This window comes from Bombus vancouverensis, chromosome 13 (assembly GCF_051014615.1).
Source record: "Bombus vancouverensis nearcticus chromosome 13, iyBomVanc1_principal, whole genome shotgun sequence".
In the NCBI taxonomy this organism is placed as follows: Eukaryota; Metazoa; Arthropoda; class Insecta; order Hymenoptera; family Apidae; genus Bombus; species Bombus vancouverensis.
Genome location: NC_134923.1, coordinates 2,780,446 through 2,801,525, shown reverse-complemented (window position 1 = coordinate 2,801,525; position 21,080 = coordinate 2,780,446). Strand labels below are relative to the sequence as shown.

Below are 21,080 nucleotides of genomic sequence, written 5' to 3'. Positions count from 1 at the left end.
GCTTGGCGGCTCAGCGCCTCAGGGCCGCCAAGCAGTCCGGTAGGAAAACCGGGCTGCCTGGCACGGCGGCCCCGTCGATGAGACGCGGTGTGACGAGGCGCGGTGTGACGAGGCGCAGTGTGGCCGTACACCGCTCCATTAGGGGATGTATTGTGCGCAGGGGGGGGGGGGTGTTGCTCACAGCGGTTCCCGGGCCTCTCTCGATCGCAGCCGGGACGGTTATCGTGGAGGTTTTAGTCGGTTGGAGTCCGACACTACCACGCCGCTTTCCCCAGAAGCGGCCTGGCGTCCGTGCGGATTTCCTCCACGTAAATATAAAAAAAAAAAGATTTAACAATCAGAATAACTGTGACATTTTCCCACACTTTTGGAAATACAATATTTTCCCAATTGCAGTTATATAGTTTAATTAGGCTCTTTGTAATAATGGTCTAAAATTGGTTTGCTGGAGATAGATAACGTCTGTATTGCATTTATTGATTAGAATCTTTAGTTGAGATAAAACGGCGAAAGAAACCATTAGAGTTCTATTGTATAGTGATAGGCATTTCGTATAACTGGTTATTTAGAGAATTTTGATCTAAGGAACTATGAATATTTGGTCAAATTCATAATCTGATTCGCAATCTGTTGACATTGAAGCGTCACTAAGAATTTATTATGGATTCGGTGGACTAGCTCCAAGTTTTTTTGAGATTCTGCAGAATCTATTTTTAATGGCTTTTGCCTTGAGATGAAGATATCTCTTTCAACATCATAATTAAGGCCAACGTGTCGTATGTGTACTCACGTGCAATTTCAAGTACATTTTCGTTGAGATAAATGTCAGGTTGATATGATCACTAGTTCCTACATGCAGAGTTGGTACGATTACTTGCGATTCTCTTCCGTTTTTCCCCGTTCGCCACGTTTTTTCTCTGAGTATCCGGTGTGTAAAATGGCTGTGAAATGTACAAAACTAATTTGTATGAATCAATTAAATATCAAACCCCAAACCTACTTAATAACAGGTTATGGGCCCAGGGCGGTGAACTGTGCTGTTGAAGATATTTATTTGTCGAGTTGTGTTTCTGTGAATATTCGAGAAAAGGCCACACCATAGCCGACCAGGAGAAGATGAGCGATATGGACAAGGACATGAATCCGATCCTCAACAAGGACAACTATGAGTACTGGAAAACGATGACGAAAGCTTCTATGGTTTTCCTGGGCTGCTACGATGCGGTGAATCCAGAATTAACTGCAGCAGAAAGGACGAAATCTGAGTATGTCAAACTGAATAACAAGGCGCGTGCATAGATTTTCCGGCACGTTCGCCCCGAGCATCTCACGGGCATCAGCGGTCTGAAAACAGCGAAGGAGTGCTGGAAAGCACTGGAAGAGATCCATGGGAGATCCACATCGATGGACATTGCCATGTGCCTGCGGGAACTGGGCACTAACGAAAAGTCCCCGAGCGTGGATATCTCCGCGTACTGTGGAAAAATTCAAGTCCTGCGTGACAAGTTGTCTAAAGCCGGTATTAAACTTAAAAATTGCTTGCGACAGATCCAGATTATTCACCTATGAGTTAGTTAAATTTGATTGGGTTTTCGTGGTGACTGTGTGGTGGAGCAGACGTGGGGAGGACGGAGCCGTGAGCGTACTCGAAATCTCCGGAAAACTAGAGAATTCAGGCAGGGAAAGTAACCAGAGTGAAGGATTAGCGCCCGTGAAAGCAAAGCGGGTGTAGGAACCCATGAAATCTGGTGTGGAAAGGCGCTAAAGGCGGAGGTAAACCGAGTGCGAGGTTATGACGGTGGAGTAGCCATATTAGGACGCGTGACAACAGCGCCGCTACACGGGCTACCCGAGGAACTATACGGACGCAGTCATATTGGCACGTGCGTTAAAGCGCGCCGCGCGGACCATTTGAAAGGGACAGCGATTGGTGGAATAGCAAGTGCGGAGGAAGTGGCCATTTTTGCGCCCAATGGCGAAAAAAGACGCAACAGTGGCGAAAGATAAAGAGGTAGGGGAAATCGTCAGAAGAGGGGGCGAAGCGGAGCTGGTTGCTGAGCCGTCACACGTCAGCACCAGGAGCATGAGGAGGGCGGCCCCGCCAAAAGAGGGGCCCGCCCACCCCACGCTGGACATGGAGAACCCACAGACCGAAGAAACGACGGAGGAAGAGGACCTAGCCGAGGAGATGCGAACCTCTACTACGGCGGACATAGGAGCGGAACTGATCCGTCGAGCCGCGAAGGTGACCAAGGTTGCCAAGACATCTCGCAACCTCAAGGGCATGCAGGGGAAAACGTTGAAGGAAGCGGCGAGGACTATCGCTGCGGGCGCAACAGAGATGGTGAGGAGAATAGACCCCTCCTCCGGCGCCCTCGCCATAACGCAAGGACGCATAGCGACACTAGAGGCGGAGAACGAGGCGCTCCGAAAAGAGCTAGCCACGCACTCCGCCGCAGAGAAAAGCAGCGACACGGCGCATCTCGCCACAATCGAACACGAGATAGAGGAGATAAGACCCTCGCTGCACCGGCTGGAAGAACGCCTCCAAAGCATGGAAAGGAGGGAAGAAAAGGAGGTCGCTCAGGACGTGAGCACAAGAAGGATTGAGTCCGGATTCCCAAACGCTCCAGCGACCAAGGGAGGACAAGCGGTTGCCACGGAATGGCAGACCGTCGAAAAGAAAAAGAAATAAAAAGAAGGAGGAGGCAGAGAAGAAACAACCAGCGAAACCAACCCACGGGACAGGGGCGAAGAGCCTGAGGAAAGCCCCAGAGAGTGGATCGGAGAACGCGCGAAGAGGGGGAGGCAAGCTACCCCTCCCACATACACCACGAACGTCGGCGGTAGCTATCACCCTGACAGATAAATCGGGCCAATCCTACGCGGAGGTTCTGGCTGCGGCCAGGAACAGCGTCTCCCTGGCTGAGGTCGGCATCAGCACGATGAGGATGCGAAAGACCATCACAGGAGGCGTCATTCTGGGGGTCCCCGAGGATCAGGAGAGGAAGAAGGCCGCAGCGCTCGCAGCACACCTGACGCGGGCTCTGGATCCGAACAAGGTCCGCGTGGCGACACCCTTCCGAGCCGCGGAAGCAAGGGTGTCAATGATAGACATATCGGCCACCAAGGAGGAAATCCAGAACACCCAAGCGAAGGAAAGCGGTTGCAAGCCGGAGGACGTCCGACTGGGAGGAATCCGCCCCGGCCGAAACGGCCTTGGATCTGTGTGGATACGAGGCCCGGCCGGTGTAGTGAGGAAACTGGCCCGGGCTGGCAAGGTCGCCATAGGGTGATCGACGGCGAGGGTCGAAGCCATCGAGCGAAGACCCCTACAGTGTTACAGGTGCCTGGAGATCGGGCACGTAAGAAAGTCCTGCACCGCCAAGGAAGACAAGGGGCACCTATGCTTCAGATGCGGCAAATCAGGGCACCAAGTGAAAGCATGCACTGCCGCAAGCCCGAAATGCCTATTCTGCGAGGCGCTTGGAGCACCATCTGTGCACAGGATGGGTAGACCGGCCTGCGCCCCCCCCCCCTGAAGAGAGGAACAAAAGGAGCCACCCGCGGATCCACAGCTGCAAGCGGCAACAGGAAAGGCTCCCCACCGCAAGGCGACCCTACGTCTGCGGACAAAGAAGCTGGCACGGAGGAAGCCAGAGAAGTGACGACACTAGGGGACTGAAAATGCGCATCCTCCAGACCAACCTGGGAAGATCAAGGCGAGCGCAAGACCTGCTCTACCAAACCATTCGGGAGAGCACGGTCGCCCTAGCGGTGGTGGCAGAACCATACAGAGTTCTGGATGCTCCAGAATGGGTCGGAGATACCATGATACTGATCCAGATGGGTCGGGACAAAATGGTTGCTGTCACCTGGATATCAACGCCGGGGGCGTTCGCCCATGGAACCCTGCTGGAACGCGGCAACGGATACGTCGCGATCGAGTGGGCAGGGATGGTGGTGGTGGGTGTGTACGTGTCACCCAACAGCGGATGCGCAGCATTCGAGGAATTCCTGGACGGGGTTGGCGGCTACGTCAGGCGACTACTTCCCCGGCAAGTGCTCGTCCTGGGAGACTTCAATGCACACTCCACGGAATGGGAGAACGCCAGGACCAACGACGCGCTGTCAAACTGGGCCGCGGGACTTGGACTTCTGTTGGTGAACAGGGGCTCGACCAGTACCTGCGTGGCGTGGAGAGGGAGCTCCATCGTCGACATCACATGGGCCTCCCCCGATGCATTCAGGCGGATCTCAGGCTGGAGAGTAGCCCAAGGGGTCGAGACACTTTCGGACCACCTCTACATATTCATGGATGTGGACACACCTGGACCTAGAACGGCGACTGCAGGCGATGGTCGCGGCCCGCCGAGGAAAGGAAGCGCGCGCCCACCGCCAAGATGGAAGGTCAAGGAGGTGAACGGGGATCTACTCCGGGCGGCTGCCATAGCAACAGCTTGGAGCTGGGAGGCCTCGACGACGACGAACGAAACAGACGTGGTAGAGAAGGCCGAGAACCTACGCCGAGCCATGACAGCAATCTGCTACGCATCCATGCCACGTGCCACACCAGGCACGGTGCGAAGCAGGGCAGTCTACTGGTGGAACCCTGACATCGCGGAGCTGAGGACGAGATGCGTCCGGACCCGAAGACAATACCTAAGGGCCCGCCACTGGCAACGACGCGACGAAGAAGAAGTCTCCTTGCGCTACCGGGCGTACCGCGTGCTACGGCGCTCGCTGCAAAAAGAGATTAAAAACGCGAAGGACCGTGCCTGGTCCGAACTAATCGAAACAGTCGAGGCCGACCCATGGGGAAGGCCATATAGGACGGTGACGCGGAAACTTCGCGCGAAGGACCCCCTGGCAACGATGGATATGGAACCTGCGCTGCTGCTGCGGATCATCGCGACGCTTTTCCCCCGCAAGAAGATAGGGCGGCAGAACGGCCGCGGGAAACGATACGGACGTTGGAATGGAGAGATGACTGGGAAGTCACAGAGGAAGAGATATGGGAGACGACCAGAAGAATGCCCTTATGCGACGTGGCGCCAGGCCCGGACGGAATCTCGGGTCGGATCTGGGGGAAGTGATGGGAGTCATGGCCCCCAGACTTCGGCACCTCTACACAAGATGCCTGAAAGAGGGAGCTTACCCCCGGGCATGGCGGACGGCGAGGCTGGTCTTGCTCCGTAAAGAGGACAGACCAACGACCTCGCCGACAGCGTACCGGCCGATATGCTTGCTAGACGAGGTCGGCAAACTACTCGAGAGGGTAGTCGCTACCCGCTTGGAGCGACACATAGCGGGCCAGGTGCCAGGTTGGCACGAAAGCCAGTACGGCTTCCGGAAGGAACGCTCGGCGATTGACGCGGTCAGACGTGTGCGAGCACTGACAGAGGACATGGTTTCCCGGAACGACGTGGCTCTGGCGGTTTCCCTGGACATCGTCAACGCATTTAACTCCATGCCATGGGACAGGATACTGACGGCCCTGGAGCACTTCGAGGTTCCCAGCTACCTCGTCCGGCTGATCCGAGCCTACCTCGACGACAGGTAGATATGCTACACCAGCAAGGAAGGGGAGGAAAGGCGACCTGTCGAGCGCGGAATCCCGCAGGGCTCGGTGCTGGGACCGATCCTATGGAACATTGCGTACGACGAAGTACTGCAATGCCCGCTGCCTCCAGGCGCGGCCATGGTGTACATCCAATAAAAGGGTTCTGAAATTTTAGATGTATCTTCCGGGCCTCCTAAAGCTTAGTATATGGGAAAAACGTAATTCTTGCAGGCTAACCCTTAAAAGGGACATCTTGGGGGTAGTTCAAACGTGATTGTTTTTTTCCTAAAGTTTCATGCGAAATAATATTAAACAGAATAATTCGTTGAAACGGATAGATCAGTGGCCTTACTTTCACATTTATATTATTGATGAAAACGTTTTTGTACTTGTCTATTAAATAATCCGACTGATTCTTTTTCTTTTGAATCGAGATAAATGCACACTCGTGTATGTGAAGTGAATCTTATGGAACGAGGTGCCACTATTTTACCAATAGCATTTACATAATCTTTAATGTACAATCCTTCACTTCCTAACTTCAAAACTATCGTTTGGTCTTTTTGGGGAAAAATGCAGTTATTAATGATCTCCGCATATTCGTCGGTAAAGTTTTTGGTTCGGTTGGGATTTTGGAATACAGGATTCATTGAATTAGGCATTGATGAGGCAGGACCCCATGCATGAGGATTCAATGTTTTAACAAATTCTATAATCCACGATGTCTGTCTGTCCTTGCCAGGTAATTCTGTTTCTCTTATTTCCTACTATTATCAACAAATTATTTTCTCGCTTCCTTAGTAATAACATCGACTCATTTTTAATTTTATAACGTACCAAATACGGACTTCAATTTAATTATGGGTCAAACACTAACATGTGTACTGGATCGTTATCTTGGCGGGCCTAACAGTTTTGACGTTAATCTATCTCTACTTTAACCAATTATTATTTTCGTTGTGAGGTGCAGAAATACGCAAGGAAACTTCAATCAAATGAATAAGGGCCATTACGCACTTGGTCACCCGACGACCAAGAACTATGCGAATGGACTCGACGACCAAGCTCGTCAATTCGAAAACTCAAAGGTTGTCAGCATTGTAGAAATGCTCGAACAGAATAGATGCCGAAGAAACTGTTATAATTATAAAGTTAATTTTAAAAAAGGGGGAAAGGGAAATATCGGGTACATCCTTGGGTACGTTCTTGCAAGAACCTCATATGAAAGAAATTTACACAGTTTTTAACACGTTGACTGCCACCCATGTTTTCAAAGAAATTTCCGTCATGCCACTCGTACAGCAATACCAAGCGTTCTTTGCTAGGTGCTCCCATCGATATTTTAGTAATGCGAATTGCTCAAGTGGTGGTCTCAAGAACGACCTCTCGTTTCTTTTGTTCGCAACATTAGAACCACTAGCTGTTGTTGAATATAACGAAGGAAAGTGGTATAGCTTATTCTGACCAAATGATTTCTTATTCCACCACAATTAGAAAAGGAATCAAATGGTACAGAAAACTTGGCATTCAACTCCTTCTGGGAATTTCTGTTGTAAACGCTTTGACGGTTTACAAAATTGCAACGAGGAAGAACATAAATATTAGAATATTTAGACAATTATTGGTTGCAAAATTATTAAGGTTGTCTGAAAATACAAAAAATCCTTGTCTTCGACGGAGTTAGCATAATATCGCCGTTCGGAAAAATGATTCCGGAAGAAGCATTAGACACACATGCAAACTATGTTATGCAAATAGAAGACGTCGAATGGACCGAACAAAGGCACAAAAGAATTTGAAAAAAACAACAACTTATTGTCCAAATTGTCCCGACCAACCTCAGCTATGTATAGAATGCTTTAAAGTTTTACATTCTAAATAATTTTTTGAATAAACCATTTTCGTATTACTTTTATAACAATTCAACAGTTTTATTATTATGGAATATCTTTTCAAATACCTACGACGATCCTTCGCAAGTAGTCAAATACCCGAATACGGGTGTCGTGACAGTCAACGTGTTAAAGGCAATCCATGTCTAACGAGGCACCAGTATGTCGATCATGTTTCCGTGATCGCTGGAAACTCGCTGCTTACCACGATCAAAAGCGTACGGGCTCATATACTTCAATGAATCCAATGGTCGCTAGCCGCTAGTCGATAGTGCACATTGGCCCTAATTCTTTCATTTTATTTAATGAAAAATATAAGAAACTTAAAATAAGGTTCAGCTTCTCTTCCCTGTTATTATATGTTATAAAATTATTTTATTTTTATTTTTATCATCCTTTTTAAATCCTATTCAAAATTTGACATGCTGTTATGTCATTCCCTAAAAAAGAATCAGATATCATGAAATATTTTTAATAGTCTGATATAATATTTAAAATGTTCTAGCCATTTCATATCCTGTATCAAAATAATTAGCAAAAAAGAAATGTCAGAAAATAAAAATCTCCCAAAAAATAAAAAGCCCCTAAATGAAGAAAGAAATAGAAAAAGAGACTGAAATATTTGAGAGAAAGATTTTCATTAATAAAAAAAAAAAGGAAAAAAAGTGATGTATGAGAGGAAACTGTAGAATTTCTAATTAAATCGAAGAAGCAGTTTAATTCAGTATCAATCATATTATTCTTGACAATGTTTTGATAATCACCTACATGAAGACATGTATAAAAGAATGAAGAGAGAACCTTTTCTTAATACAGATATGTACTACCACTATTATCAATTAAAAATAAAAATACGTTGTGGAAAACAATATTTTCTTAAAAAATCTTTCTAAAAAAATAATTCTTACAAAAAACATTGCAAAAAAATATCAAACATATAATAAAATAGAGCTCCTGCAATCCCATGGAAGAAATGTACACAATAAATATATTATAATTCTTATTTTTATATAAATTATAAATATTTTTTTTAAAGATCTATTTGCATATTTTTAATAACCATATCTACCACGATTATTTTTTTTTATAGAGATTTACAAGGAACTTAATTTATTATCTTATAGAGACTTTATAATCTTCAACTCTACAGTATGAAATATTTCTGTTTGGAAGTCACAATCTGATATCTACAAAATATATTGTATTATACGCTGTAAAACCTTATTATTATATCGGTATATGTATATCAATATTAATTTATTTTTAAAAATCAACAGAAATAATTATTTTGAATATTATATATTAAAATGATAATTTGGTGTATCTGTTACATTTGTTTTGCAGAAACATTTCTGTATCACTATTTATATCAATATTAATAATTTAACATAAAAATAGTACCATATTTATAGTTTTTAATTATAACGAAAACTACCTCACATTGCTTCCATTTAAATTATTAAAATCTATTAAGTGCATTTGTGGCTATTTATATACATATATATACATATATATTACTCTTTTTATATGTTTAAAAAAAATACAATTTCTTCGAAATTTATATACTAACATGTAAAACAAATATGTTACTATATAATATTTGCTGAGAATGCAAAAACAATAAATGTATTTTTTATGACTCTATTATACAATGAACAAAAATAAATATATTTTGTATTTTATTTAGATAAAATACTATAAATAATTTATATGATCATCATACATTCATTCAATTCACATCAGTCACAAAATTCACTTTGATCACAAAATTCTAAATAAGTATATTACGATCAAATAAGGAAATATGTGTACAAAACCTTTCCCTAATTCTAGCACACTTTCTGTGGTGATTTACCTTGAATGCAAAATTAATGCTTCGATCTTTGTATAAATAATATCAACTCGTTCTACGTAAAATGATACAATGATTTATCAAAAGTCAGTGTATCAAAATACGTACCTGTTTTCTTCAATTACATTTTTTAAAAAAATATGTGCCATGTATACATAAAGTAAAAAAAAGGAGATAAGCAAATCATAATTAATCAATTAATCGACGGTAATGCCCCTCATTAATTTTCGAAATTACAATTCTCATCTACCTTAACATCCTTAACTTACACAAAGGTAAATATTCTCACTCAAAGATAGATAGATAGAAATCATGAATCCGTTAAACCGTCGATTGCAGTGGTAGGCCGTAGATTTATGATGCAACAATAATTTTACGTAACAATAATTAAATGCATCGCACATCTATGAAAATGATATTACTGAAATCATTCTACGAATTAAATAAATATAATATTTACATCACAGAACCTAAACCATATTTATCGTATCGTTTGAGACATGTGTAATGGCGTTAACATCAAATCGAATGCAGCATCCTTGAAATTTGCGCCTCTTAAATTCGCGTCGTGTAAATCAGATCCCGATAAGTCACAGCACTGTAACAAATATAAATAATTTACTTGTATCATAAAAAAACAAAGAAATATGTATTATAAGAAGAATAATTATTAATAAGATACTACCTCTAAATCAGCACCAGCTAATACAGCTGATCTAAGAATACAGTTTCTTAAAATAGCATTTTTTAACGTTGCCACCCTAAGATTTACAGCAGCCATGATACTGCCTTCAAGATTGGCACCTTTAAGATTTACACCTTCCATATTAGCGGGTACACCTAAAGGGTCTTCAAAATTACACGAATGTAGATCGGCAGCGGCTAAATTCGCGCACAACATTCTTACGCGAATTAACTGTGCACCTTGTAAATTTGCATAAGACAAATCTGCTCGTTCAAAACAACAGCCAGATAAATTCGAACCTGCTAAACTACAGCCACGCATAATTGCATACTGAAATATTATTTCAAAGTTATGATAACTACATTTATTTATTTACATGAACTGAATGTATTATTATAACACCAAAGTAATTCTAATTACCTTAAAATTTATATTCCTGAGATCTAACTTTGATAAGTCAGCACCAACAAAATTAACACCTTGAAATCTAAGTTCTGAAGTTGTAGGTGTTGACATAATTGCTTTAAGTACATCTTTACGAGTAAAGGATACCAAACCACTCCTCTGAAGTTCTTTTTCATCTGCCATTGCAGTCAATATATCAATGGCACCTTCTATTCCATAGAAACGTGCTTCTGCCAAAACACCTAAAAAAAATGAAATATATAAAAATATAAATAAAATTACAACTAAAAAAGAAAAATCTTATATTCAATAGAAAAATTATTTAAATCATAATCACACCAAAAACCCATACAACTAACAAATTAATGAGTTACAAAATATTCTAAAAATCACACCTGCTGCATTCACATTGGCATCAAGTATTATCTGTCCATGTCTTAAATAATTCAACAATGGTTCAAAGTACGTGGGACTTCTATCAATTAAAAATGCACCATTTTTGTCTTGTCGACTAGGTAAGATTCTTTGTTCTGTGTCTGTAGCGTCTGTAAACATTCTGTGTTTTCGTATTATAAGTATGTGCAAAAATATTAACTAAAAATCAATAAAACAGTACCAGTACATTTTCTAATATAGTAATTACAACTCTGCTTAGACCATAAATCAATTAAACATATTTGCTTACCTGGCCAACATACACGTTGGTTCCTTTTTTGTTAAAGTATCTCTGGTTGTTGTGAAATACTTTCCACCAACATTCAGTGTAATCCATTCTGAATTAACTGAATTCTGATTTATCTGACTCCGAGTACAAGGCTTATCCTTTGGAATAAAATCTTCTCCACATGAAACATATAAAACATCGTCATCCCTGCAAGAAATTCATTCTGCTAAATTATGTGTGCTATGAACATAATAGAAAAATAGCTTGATTTTTGATATAGTTTACTTTACCGAACTATATTGATATCATCGATTTCTCCACCCTGAACATTAAATATCCTTTTAGCAGTAATGTTAAATTTTGAACCAGCTGCTGTTAGCAATTCATCTAATGAACTGTTCACTATAAATACCTAAAACAAATACAAATCAAATTATATATCTAAAATTTATTATAATTTATTAAAATAACCACCTAAATCAATTTTGAATGAAAAACTTTGTTATTACAATTTTATTCTACAAGTAAAATTAAATTACATTTCTCCATAAAATGTATTAAATCTTTCATGAGTATAAATTTATCATCTATAACATAGAAATATTATAAAACAGTAATTCTGTTTATTTTTACAATCCTCTTTTTATACTTATTTTAGTTGTTAACTATATAAATTTTTTAATAAGTATAAAAATCTTTTATAAAAATTAAATACAAAAAAATACAAATACAAATAATACAAATAAAACAATAATACAAATAATACAAAAATTAAATGCAAATAAATGGGTTTTAGAAATTATAAGGATATTTTCTCATATTTTAATTGTTCTATTAAAGATTTTATTTAAATATTACCGTCTCCAGTTTAAAAACTAAAAAATATAAATATGTATAAACCATACTTATATTTAATATTCATTAATTAACATATTAACAATAATTAACAAAATTTACTAACACATTTAGATACAAATAAAAATATATCTATTTTGTAGATTAAATATTTTATTTAAACAAAAATAAATTATAAGGATATTAAATATAAAAATCCCCTAAACAGCTGTCCACGCCAAAAAAAAAATAATTTCCAAGTATATACTTAAAATTTTGTTTATGTAATAAACATACAGCATATATATGTAGCAACATCTTTCTAATATCTCTATAAGTATATCATATATAAATAATATATAAATTCATATTATTCAAAATAAAATAATATGTAATTTAATTACGATATAAAGTAAAAGTTGAAAAAATATAATGTGAAGGAATTGATTGAAAATAAAAAGTAAACAATTAACCAAAATTTATTATGCATATGAATAAAATCGCAGCCACCTTGCCATTTAAAACATCGGTGCCATTGACAAAAAGTGTTACCCTCTTCATAACTAGAAAACTGTAAATCTTAATGTAATAAAAAAGTAGTATTAGCCAGCAATACTAAATAAAATAAAATCACAAACAAACTGCATTTAACACCGAACAACTTGCCATGTTAAAAATGGCTGTAAGATCTGAGGTATACATTTTTCAGATGTTAATACCATACAACTAAACGTGAATCATAAGTTTCTCATTGAGAAAAGGCCTTAAATGTAAAGTTTTGACGCTTTCATAACTGCATATAAAGAAAATTGTAATTTAGGTAAAAATTATTACCATGCTTTGATTATTACATTATAGAAAATCTAAACTACTTTATTTCCGCTTTTTTGATAATTACCAAGATAAAATTTAAAAAATATATCTTTATAATGTTTCGTATCATGTAACAATCTAATTATCTCAATTAAATATAATTAACTTTAATTAAATATAAAAATAACTGTGATTTATTATTACTGAAAGCATGCAAATTTAAGTGAGTGTGTATTATACTGTTATCAGAGAAAATTTCTTCTCTGCTGTTATATTCGATTTGATGAAATCTGGGGACTTTAAGATTGTTTCGGATGCCCATAAAACACTGAACACAGACTTCTGTCTGTGGCACTGAATCAGAATTATATAAACAAATCTCAGCATTCATATACCAAAACTTAGTGAAACCGTCCAAAAATTGAGTCGTTTTTAATCATGAAAAATCAACATGGAAGGTCAATAAAGTCCCCGCGTTCTTGCAAGACACAGAAATGAGTAGAGTGTCTCTGGTTCCGTTTAAGATATTCATATCATGTCACGCGTGCGCAAAATGAGAACCTTCTTGTCTACCATGTTGATTTTTCATAACTACTCACGATTCAATATTCGGGCGGTTTTCCCTAGCGAGTGTCAAGAACCGTCTATATCACTGTGGTGTGTACGGTCGGACGCAAAAGTTTTATGATTTTAAAGTCACTCGTTATTTGCAGCTTACACTATTATACCTAGCAATACGATTTATACTATGCTGCACTATGTACAAAAATCTACAAAAATTCACAAGCGCATTGTGCTTCAATAATTTATAAGCGATCTGTTTTACACATAGTCATATATTAAATCAATTTTAAATTTCGTTTCGGTTTATAGGAGATGTTTGTAGCTAGGTAAAAATCATCAAAACCAACTTCACATAATCATACCAAAAGCAAATTCACGCGATAACGTGACAATACTAATTTCTTTTACTCTCCCATGTTTGTTACAAAATATTTTATCGACTTCAATATCTACCTTATTCTATGATACTTGTTATGAATGAAGCTATAGAAAGGTTGGTATTACTGATTATTATTCATTTATTCACACAGATCCAACATTTAACCTAGACGCAAAGTAAGAAATTATGGCTACGTACTGTTTCACAGGATGATTTCGTCAGTGAAAATGAATGATTGTTTAACATTCAAGTGAATTATAATCATTTTAAATACTTTATTTATCATGGAGTTGGGTTTACCTAATACGTTATTACCAGGTGATCCACGATTAGTAGATCACATTGTAGGAGAAGTTAAATCTCAAGGAATTTTTGATCAATTTCGTAAAGAATGTATTGCCGATGTTGATACCAAGGTATACAATATATTTGTATATAATATTTAAACAATTGATTCATTATTAAAACCTTATGCAATAATATAACTATTATTATATATATTTTGAACAATATTTTGAAATCATAATATAGTCATTTTTAAAGTAATGTATATATATGGTTTTTACCTACTATATTCAAATACATGCTATATAATAACAATTTTTCATGCTTATTTATAGGCATATATATTGTTGGTAATAATTTTTATCGTTTTCATTACAGCCAGCATATCAAAATTTACGTACAAGAGTAGAAGGATCTGTAAATTCTTTCCTTAGCAAACAATCATGGAAACCAGATTTAAACAAAAATCAGTTGAGAGAAACATTAAGGAAGCACATACATGAAGCACCTTATTTAGATGCTGGTGTAGAACGCATAGTAGATCAAGTAGTAAATCCAAAAGTATATTCTGTCTTCATGCATCAGATTGAAGATGTAGTATACAAATTTTTAGGAATAGAAAGACCTAAGGCAAAAGAAAAAAATGGTTTGTGTGGCCTTAAAGATTTATTACCCAAAGATTTAGATCCTGTTTCACCAGAGTCTGATAAAAATAGTTTAAAAGATGTATCTTTGGAGTCTATGGATGCAATGGAAGATTTAGAAATAAAAAAAGATATAAAATTTAATGAACAAAAGTCACTAGACGAAGAAATCTCCAATGAAAAAGGTAAAGATAGTATATCTGAGAATGGACAGGTTTCTTCAGAAGAAAAAGCATTAGATGAAAGTGATAAAATTTTTAATAAGACTGGTAGTATTTTAAATTTAAATACATCTGGAAAATCAGATGATAAAACAGAGGAGGATGAAGAAGACAGTCCCACTTTTGAACCAATTGATATTATGAATCTAAATGAATCTAATAATTCCAATGATTCACATTTATCAGGTATATCAGAATTAACTAGCCATAGATCTAGAAGTCCTGATTTTTGTAACGAATTATCAAGAGACAACTTTGATTATAGTAATCAAGATTCACAACTAAGCAAAGTTTCTTCTGATTCTCGATTATCTATTGTAACTGACTTTGGATCTTCTAATCATGCATCAACTCCAATACATGATCCATTGAAAGATGAAGTCAATAAAGATAGGTATGATATTAAAAATATTAAAGACAATTTTAAAGCTATCAGAGAATATGAATCCAGTAAAAATAAAAGTAATAAAAATATTTTTGAATTAAATAAGAATAAGGATGTACAAGATGTTAAAGATTCTAAAACTATTAAAAACAATTTATCCTCTAAAGAAAATTCTCGTGATGCTACAGATAGCAGTATAAAAGATAGATATGAACATAAAAATAATAAAGATAAAAGCAGAGACCATGAATCTAAATCAAAATCAAAAGATAAAAATCATGTAAAAGATGGGAAGCATCATAGAGATAGAAGTAGTGACAAAAAAAAAGAAAGAAGTCATAGCAGTTCAAAGTATGACAAATATGATAAAAATAAACCTAAAGATAAAAACGATCAACCAAAAGAAACTATAGATAAAATTAAAGATACGGAAAAGGATAACTACAATAAGACAAAGGAAGATAAAATAAGAGAGACAGACAAGAAAGATAATATTAGTAAAGAAGGAAAAGATCTAAAAGATCTTTACAAAGAAAAAATTAGGGAGCTTAGAGAAAAGAAAGAATTAACAGAAAAAGAAAAATTAAATAAAGACAACAAAGAATCAAAATCAAATAAAGAAAATAAAGACAAAAAGGATTCTCCAAAAGATAAAAAGTTGTATAAAAAAGATCATAAAACTTCCTCCAAAAATTCTTCATCAAGTTCTCATGAAGTGAAAACTATTAAAGCATCTGAAAAAGTTATTGATGGGAAAGAAAAAAGAAATGAATCAAAGGACAGAGATAAGAATAAACGAGATGAAAGACGTACTTCTAAAGATCATATGAAGTCTAAAAATCATATCAGTATGAAATCAGACCCACCAGAAAAATTAGATAAACAGGATGTAAAGAAATTTATAAAAAGTGAAAAAGAAGAAAAGATTGATAAACCTGAAGTAAGAAAAGATGTTAAGTCAAATAATGAAAAGATAAATGGTAAAAAGGACACTAAAAATCATACGCAAAGTAAAAGTTCAACACGAAACGAGAAATTAGAGAGCAAGAAAGATAATAAAAGTGATTCCCAACATAAAGACAAAAGGCGAAGAGAAGAGAAAAAGTCCAAGTCAAAAGATGACCATTCTAGTTTAAGAAGGAATTCTAATGATCGACGTTCTACAGATAGAGATGGTTCAAATGGGTCAAGTAGCAAAAGTTCACAGTCTAGTAATTCCGGATCTAACATTGCAAATAATAAGTCAAACACATCAACTTTTTCTAAAGAAACAAATCATATGAGTAATTCAGGCAGTGAAACATCAGACAATGTTGAAGAATCACATCCAAGTGATCTAAAGTTATCATTTGAACAACAAAGTTATAAATTGGATAAAACAACAGAATTACATACAGAATACAAAACTGACAACACTAATAATCATGAAATACATATTAAACAAGAATTAGAATTTAATGACATTAACCTGCCTCTAAAAAAACGAGCATTGCTAGAAGAAGACTATATTTCAGGAGAAATGAAAGTAAAAAAACCAAAATTTGCAAAAAATATACATGAAGCTAAAAAATTAATGAAAATTAGGAAACAAATAGAGAAACAGAAGCTTAAAGAAAATAAAAAATTAGAGAAGAAACTTAGTGAAAAAATAGAACAACCAATTCAAACAAATACCATAAATAATGATAATGTTGAAAGTATGCCAGATGAAGAACGTGTTCAAATAATAGAAATACCAGATGAAGAATATGAAGAGCCATATCCTGAGAAATATACTAATTTAACATTAGAAGAAAGATCAATAATGATGTTACAAACTGAAGCTGGTGCAAAAGATTTGTTGGAGACACATTCTAATCTAAAATTGAAATTGTCAGACATGGAACTGTGTATAAAAAAATCATTAAGTGAAACACTTCCCAATAAAATAGAAAAGGAATCTATCCAACCACTGAGTTCAAATATTCAAAAAACATTGTCTAGTAAGAAAGGAGTTGAAAATTCACAAAACAAAGAATTGTCTTCTAGCATAGAAGAAGCAGACAACAATATGATAAAGGCAGAAGAAATAGATCATTCTGTAGACATATATTCTAAAAAGGAAATGCAACAAGAAACCAGTGTGTCTAAAATAAAAATACATGTAGTACCTCAAGAACCAAACCATTTTAGTATTGATAGTAATAAAAAAGATGTAAGCGAGAAAAAAGAGCAATTACAGTTAAGTAATATAAATACACATAACATGACTTGTTCAAACAATAATAAAAGTATAGAGATACCTACAACATCAAAATTTAGAGATCAAGATGTTTCTCAGGATGCTCAAAATAGTAGTCTTTCTAATGTAAATAGCTGTATAATTAATAGAGATTGCATTATAAAATCTAAAGAGCAACCAGAGGCAATAGAATCAACATCAATGGAAATTGAAGATAACGAAGATTGTCGTTACTTCAAAGCAGATAATGAAAAATCAGAAAAATTTTCTAGTTTCTTAGAATCATTGGAATTGATAGAAAACAGTTCTTTAGAAGACATAATAGAGAGTTTAGGAGGCCAAGTTGTATCTTCAGTGCCAAAAGCTATGGCACCACCTTTACCAAAACGCAAACATTCGTCTAGCCCATTAACAGATATATTATTAAATAATTCAAATAATAATAACGATAGTCAAAAAGGACTGAGTCTACCTAATGAAGAAGCATTAAGTAATATAAAAAAGAGAAAACTGGTACCTAAGAAGCAAAGGCTTCAACCAAACATATGTGCTCCACAAGGACTTTTAAATGGGGAAAATTTTGTTATGCCTTTAAGTCCAGAAAGTGATGTATCTGCAACAAGTGAAAAAATACCCTCTTCAAATCTGATTAAAGAAGACAAAGGGTATGTTGAATAATTATTTCTTTTTCATTTTTACTTATTTTTTTAACCCCTTAATGCTTTTCTCAAATTCACCATTATAAAATGCACAAATTTTTCATTTATTCATTTTATGTGGATATGAAAACATTTCTGCATTTCTAAAGATGTCATTATAAAAAATAAAGAATTGTACTCAACATGCCTGATTATACAATGATTAGATCATTTTCTGTACTATTTTTCTGTATAATATTGTAATAATTCAACAATAACACAATAATAATCATAGAAAGAATAAAATGTAACAATAAAAACAATAAAACAAAATTCTAAACTATCGAAAAGAGAACATAATGAAGAATTTTAGTTATTTGAAAACTGAAAAAATAGACATATAATATAGACATATATATAATAAGACATACCACTTTAAAGTTGTGGATATTGTTATCTTTTATTCATTTAATATATGTATAAAAGGAAGCAATTAGTAAAGCAACATACAATATAATTTATAAATAGCATAAAGTGTTACAGTTTCAATTTTATCCGTGGTTAGATTGAACATCAAGCGGTGGGCATATTGGCTTAGCTCATGAATTGGACATGTTCATATATGTCACGGACGTGAGCGTCAAGGGGTTAATATAGGGAAGGATGTTAATACCAGAGTTTTTTTTTTTTATAAACTTCTAGATAAATATTTTATTTTTATAAGTATATGTAAAAAATTAAAAATCTTATATTTATTATAAATTTGTTTAAGGTCTCTATTTATGAAAAAAACAAGTTACCTAGAAGCTATTGAGATATCAAATACCAACAAATTATATATAACATACAATGTAAAAAGTTAAATCTACATATTTTTTGTAATGTTAAAATATTTCATTTAAAATATGGATGTATCTTCACTAATCATACTATAATTAGTTTGTTATGTAATTGCAGCCGGCATAGAAGCAGTCAACGTTATTCAAGTGATGACTTATACAAACCACGTCCATTATTTTCAAGTTCTTCTCGTAGAAGTAGGAGATCTAATCAGGTATAGCTAGTAGTTCATAGTCTGAGATGTTGAATTGTTTTACTTTATATAAACAGAAATCCTAGCTGTTTTCTAATTCTAGTAACACACCCTATATTATATTTCAATCAAATATTTTTAAACTTTAATTAATGTGAGATACTGATGTGACCAAGGAAAAATTTTGTGAACTATTATACTTATAATATATGTAAAATTTATTCTAAAAATTTAGTCATATCTTTTATGCAAGACATTTAAGTCTATGTATTTAATGTTTCTTTAAGTATGTATTATATTAGAGAAATTTGAAAGTTTTCTATAGATTGACATTCTTTAAATATATTGTAAATTTGAAAAGAAAAATCTGCATTACATCTAAATAGAAAGAATACTAAATATATTTTAAGGAATTCTTACATAATGTTATAATTTGGATAAGAATTACTTACGTAAAATTATTAAATCTAACACAGTATTAACAAAGAAAAATATGCACTTCAAAATATTTTTGAAATAGAAGTAAAGATCTTTTAAGAACATTTATTTAATAAATAATCAAGTTTACAATACTTTGAAAAATTCAGAAAAACGTAAACACAAATACGTATATGAATGAATTGAAAATTGTTGCAAAAATTTATTTTTTCAAGAATATATATAAATTTTTGTGAATATGTATGTTTAAGTTACATTTGAAATTATATTAAGTACTACATCTGAATAATTCTTGTTTATAAAAAAAAGAATTAATATTTTTTCATATTACTTATATGAAAATTATTGTATAAAATTCAACTTCTTATAAAAAATACACAAATGCGTAATTAATAGTGTGCAATTTTCGTTAATATATAATACATTACATTAAAAATGTACATGATATATTTATAGGACTACAAGTTAGGTAATTATTGTATACATATTATTTAAAACAAACACGTTACTTATAATGTAACTTTTATGTATGCTTATAAGAAATTTTATAGTGTAATTTTCTTTTAAGTTACTACTTGCTAAAGTGTACATGTTGATAAAGAATGTATAAGAATAGTGCAAGCCTGATAAGATTAAAGGGAAAAAATTGTTAGTACTTTTGAACAGTTATTTTAGAGAATAATGTATAATTCAAAGTATAACAATATTGTTTGCTTCTTAACATATTCTATTGGTAAATATATTGCACTTTAATTTAGTGAAAGTGTTAGTAATTAAAACCAATTTTTCTGTGATGTTAAAAGAAGATAAGCTATAGTTTCTATAAACGTTTTTACTTTTTTCTTTTTTTTAAGTATGAAACAACAGCAACGAGAAAATTGCAATGCAGGGGAACGACTAATTGCACACTATCTCACTTCCAACTCAATACTTAAAGATTGTAATATTACATTTTTACAAAAAAATGTTATATTTGTTAATAAGCATGTTCTTTATTCTATACATGCATAAGTTTGTATAAATATGTATATAAAATAGAAGTAGATTACACTTTATTACTGTGAAAATATTGTAGAATATTTTTTCCAACTTTTTAAAATATTTATTGCTATATGTAATATAGTAACTAACAATTTATAAAACCCATTATTACTATAATTGCTTTAAAATAAAGTGACTTTTTGTATACATGTTAAACAATCTATAAATATTTAAATCCTACCTTTAATTTTATATATTTGAATAAACAGTTCTACTACATTGTATGATATATTTAAACTGGAATTTTCTTAATTAGGAGTAATACTGTAATTTCTTTAATTAAGTATGTAAAAAGCGATTTCATTTTAAACGTTGCAGATGATAAGGTGAAAATAAAATTGTGTATAATTGCGTGGTTATGTCGATGGAATTATGAAATATTTAACTACAAAGAAATACATCGTACAAAATATAAAGTTAGCGGTTAAATAATTAAATTATATATTGAAGAAATTTCAATTACATCTGTTGAATTAGCCTGTTTTTTTCTTTCAACTCAAGGAAAGCTATATATATCGATCGA

General features: G+C 35.1%; 2 protein-coding genes and 1 pseudogene across 5 annotated transcripts; 2 read left to right on the top strand and 1 right to left on the bottom strand.

Moving 5' to 3' along the window:
• Window positions 1–1,972: 1,972 nt before the first annotated feature.
• On the top strand, window positions 1,973–3,666 carry LOC143303545 (uncharacterized; annotated as a pseudogene).
• Window positions 3,667–8,738: 5,072 nt separating this feature from the next.
• On the bottom strand, window positions 8,739–12,605 carry LOC117162125 (BTB/POZ domain-containing protein KCTD9). Of its 3 annotated transcripts, XM_033343983.2 has the most exons (7): window positions 12,406–12,605; window positions 11,352–11,473; window positions 11,083–11,268; window positions 10,793–10,953; window positions 10,413–10,639; window positions 9,993–10,322; window positions 8,739–9,905 (listed from the first exon to the last, which is right to left on the bottom strand). In XM_033343983.2, the coding sequence occupies exons 1-7, from the start codon at window positions 12,454–12,456 to the stop codon at window positions 9,789–9,791; spliced, it is 1,194 nt and encodes a 397-aa protein (XP_033199874.1). In that variant the 5' UTR covers window positions 12,457–12,605; the 3' UTR covers window positions 8,739–9,788. The 3 variants fall into 3 exon arrangements, with proteins under 3 accessions (XP_033199874.1, XP_033199876.1, XP_033199877.1); XM_033343985.2 differs by lacking the exon at window positions 12,406–12,605 and having other exon boundaries at window positions 10,793–10,991; window positions 11,352–11,470; XM_033343986.2 differs by lacking the exon at window positions 12,406–12,605 and having other exon boundaries at window positions 10,793–10,991; window positions 11,083–11,233; window positions 11,352–11,470.
• A 1,182-nt stretch (window positions 12,606–13,787) lies between these two features.
• LOC117162121 (uncharacterized) lies at window positions 13,788–20,716 on the top strand. 2 transcript variants are annotated; one of them, XM_033343976.2, is made up of 4 exons: window positions 13,788–14,067; window positions 14,315–18,072; window positions 18,818–18,896; window positions 19,003–20,716. In XM_033343976.2, the coding sequence occupies exons 1-4, from the start codon at window positions 13,936–13,938 to the stop codon at window positions 19,009–19,011; spliced, it is 3,978 nt and encodes a 1,325-aa protein (XP_033199867.1). In that variant the 5' UTR covers window positions 13,788–13,935; the 3' UTR covers window positions 19,012–20,716. The 2 variants fall into 2 exon arrangements, with proteins under 2 accessions (XP_033199867.1, XP_033199866.1); XM_033343975.2 differs by lacking the exon at window positions 18,818–18,896.
• Window positions 20,717–21,080: the final 364 nt, after the last annotated feature.

Coding starts and splice junctions, on each gene's coding strand:
- LOC117162125 (XM_033343983.2), bottom strand. CDS start 12,456: ATGAAGAGGGTAACACTTTTTGTCAATGGCACCGATGTTTTAAATGGC. Junction 10,954..11,082: donor CCAACGTGTATGTTGGCCAG/GTAAGCAAATAT, acceptor ACGAAAACACAG/AATGTTTACAGACGCTACAG. Junction 9,906..9,992: donor TAGCTGGTGCTGATTTAGAG/GTAGTATCTTAT, acceptor TATTTGTTACAG/TGCTGTGACTTATCGGGATC.
- LOC117162121 (XM_033343975.2), top strand. CDS start 13,936: ATGGAGTTGGGTTTACCTAATACGTTATTACCAGGTGATCCACGATTA. Junction 14,068..14,314: donor TTGCCGATGTTGATACCAAG/GTATACAATATA, acceptor TTTTCATTACAG/CCAGCATATCAAAATTTACG. Junction 18,073..19,002: donor CTGATTAAAGAAGACAAAGG/GTATGTTGAATA, acceptor ATGTAATTGCAG/CCGGCATAGAAGCAGTCAAC.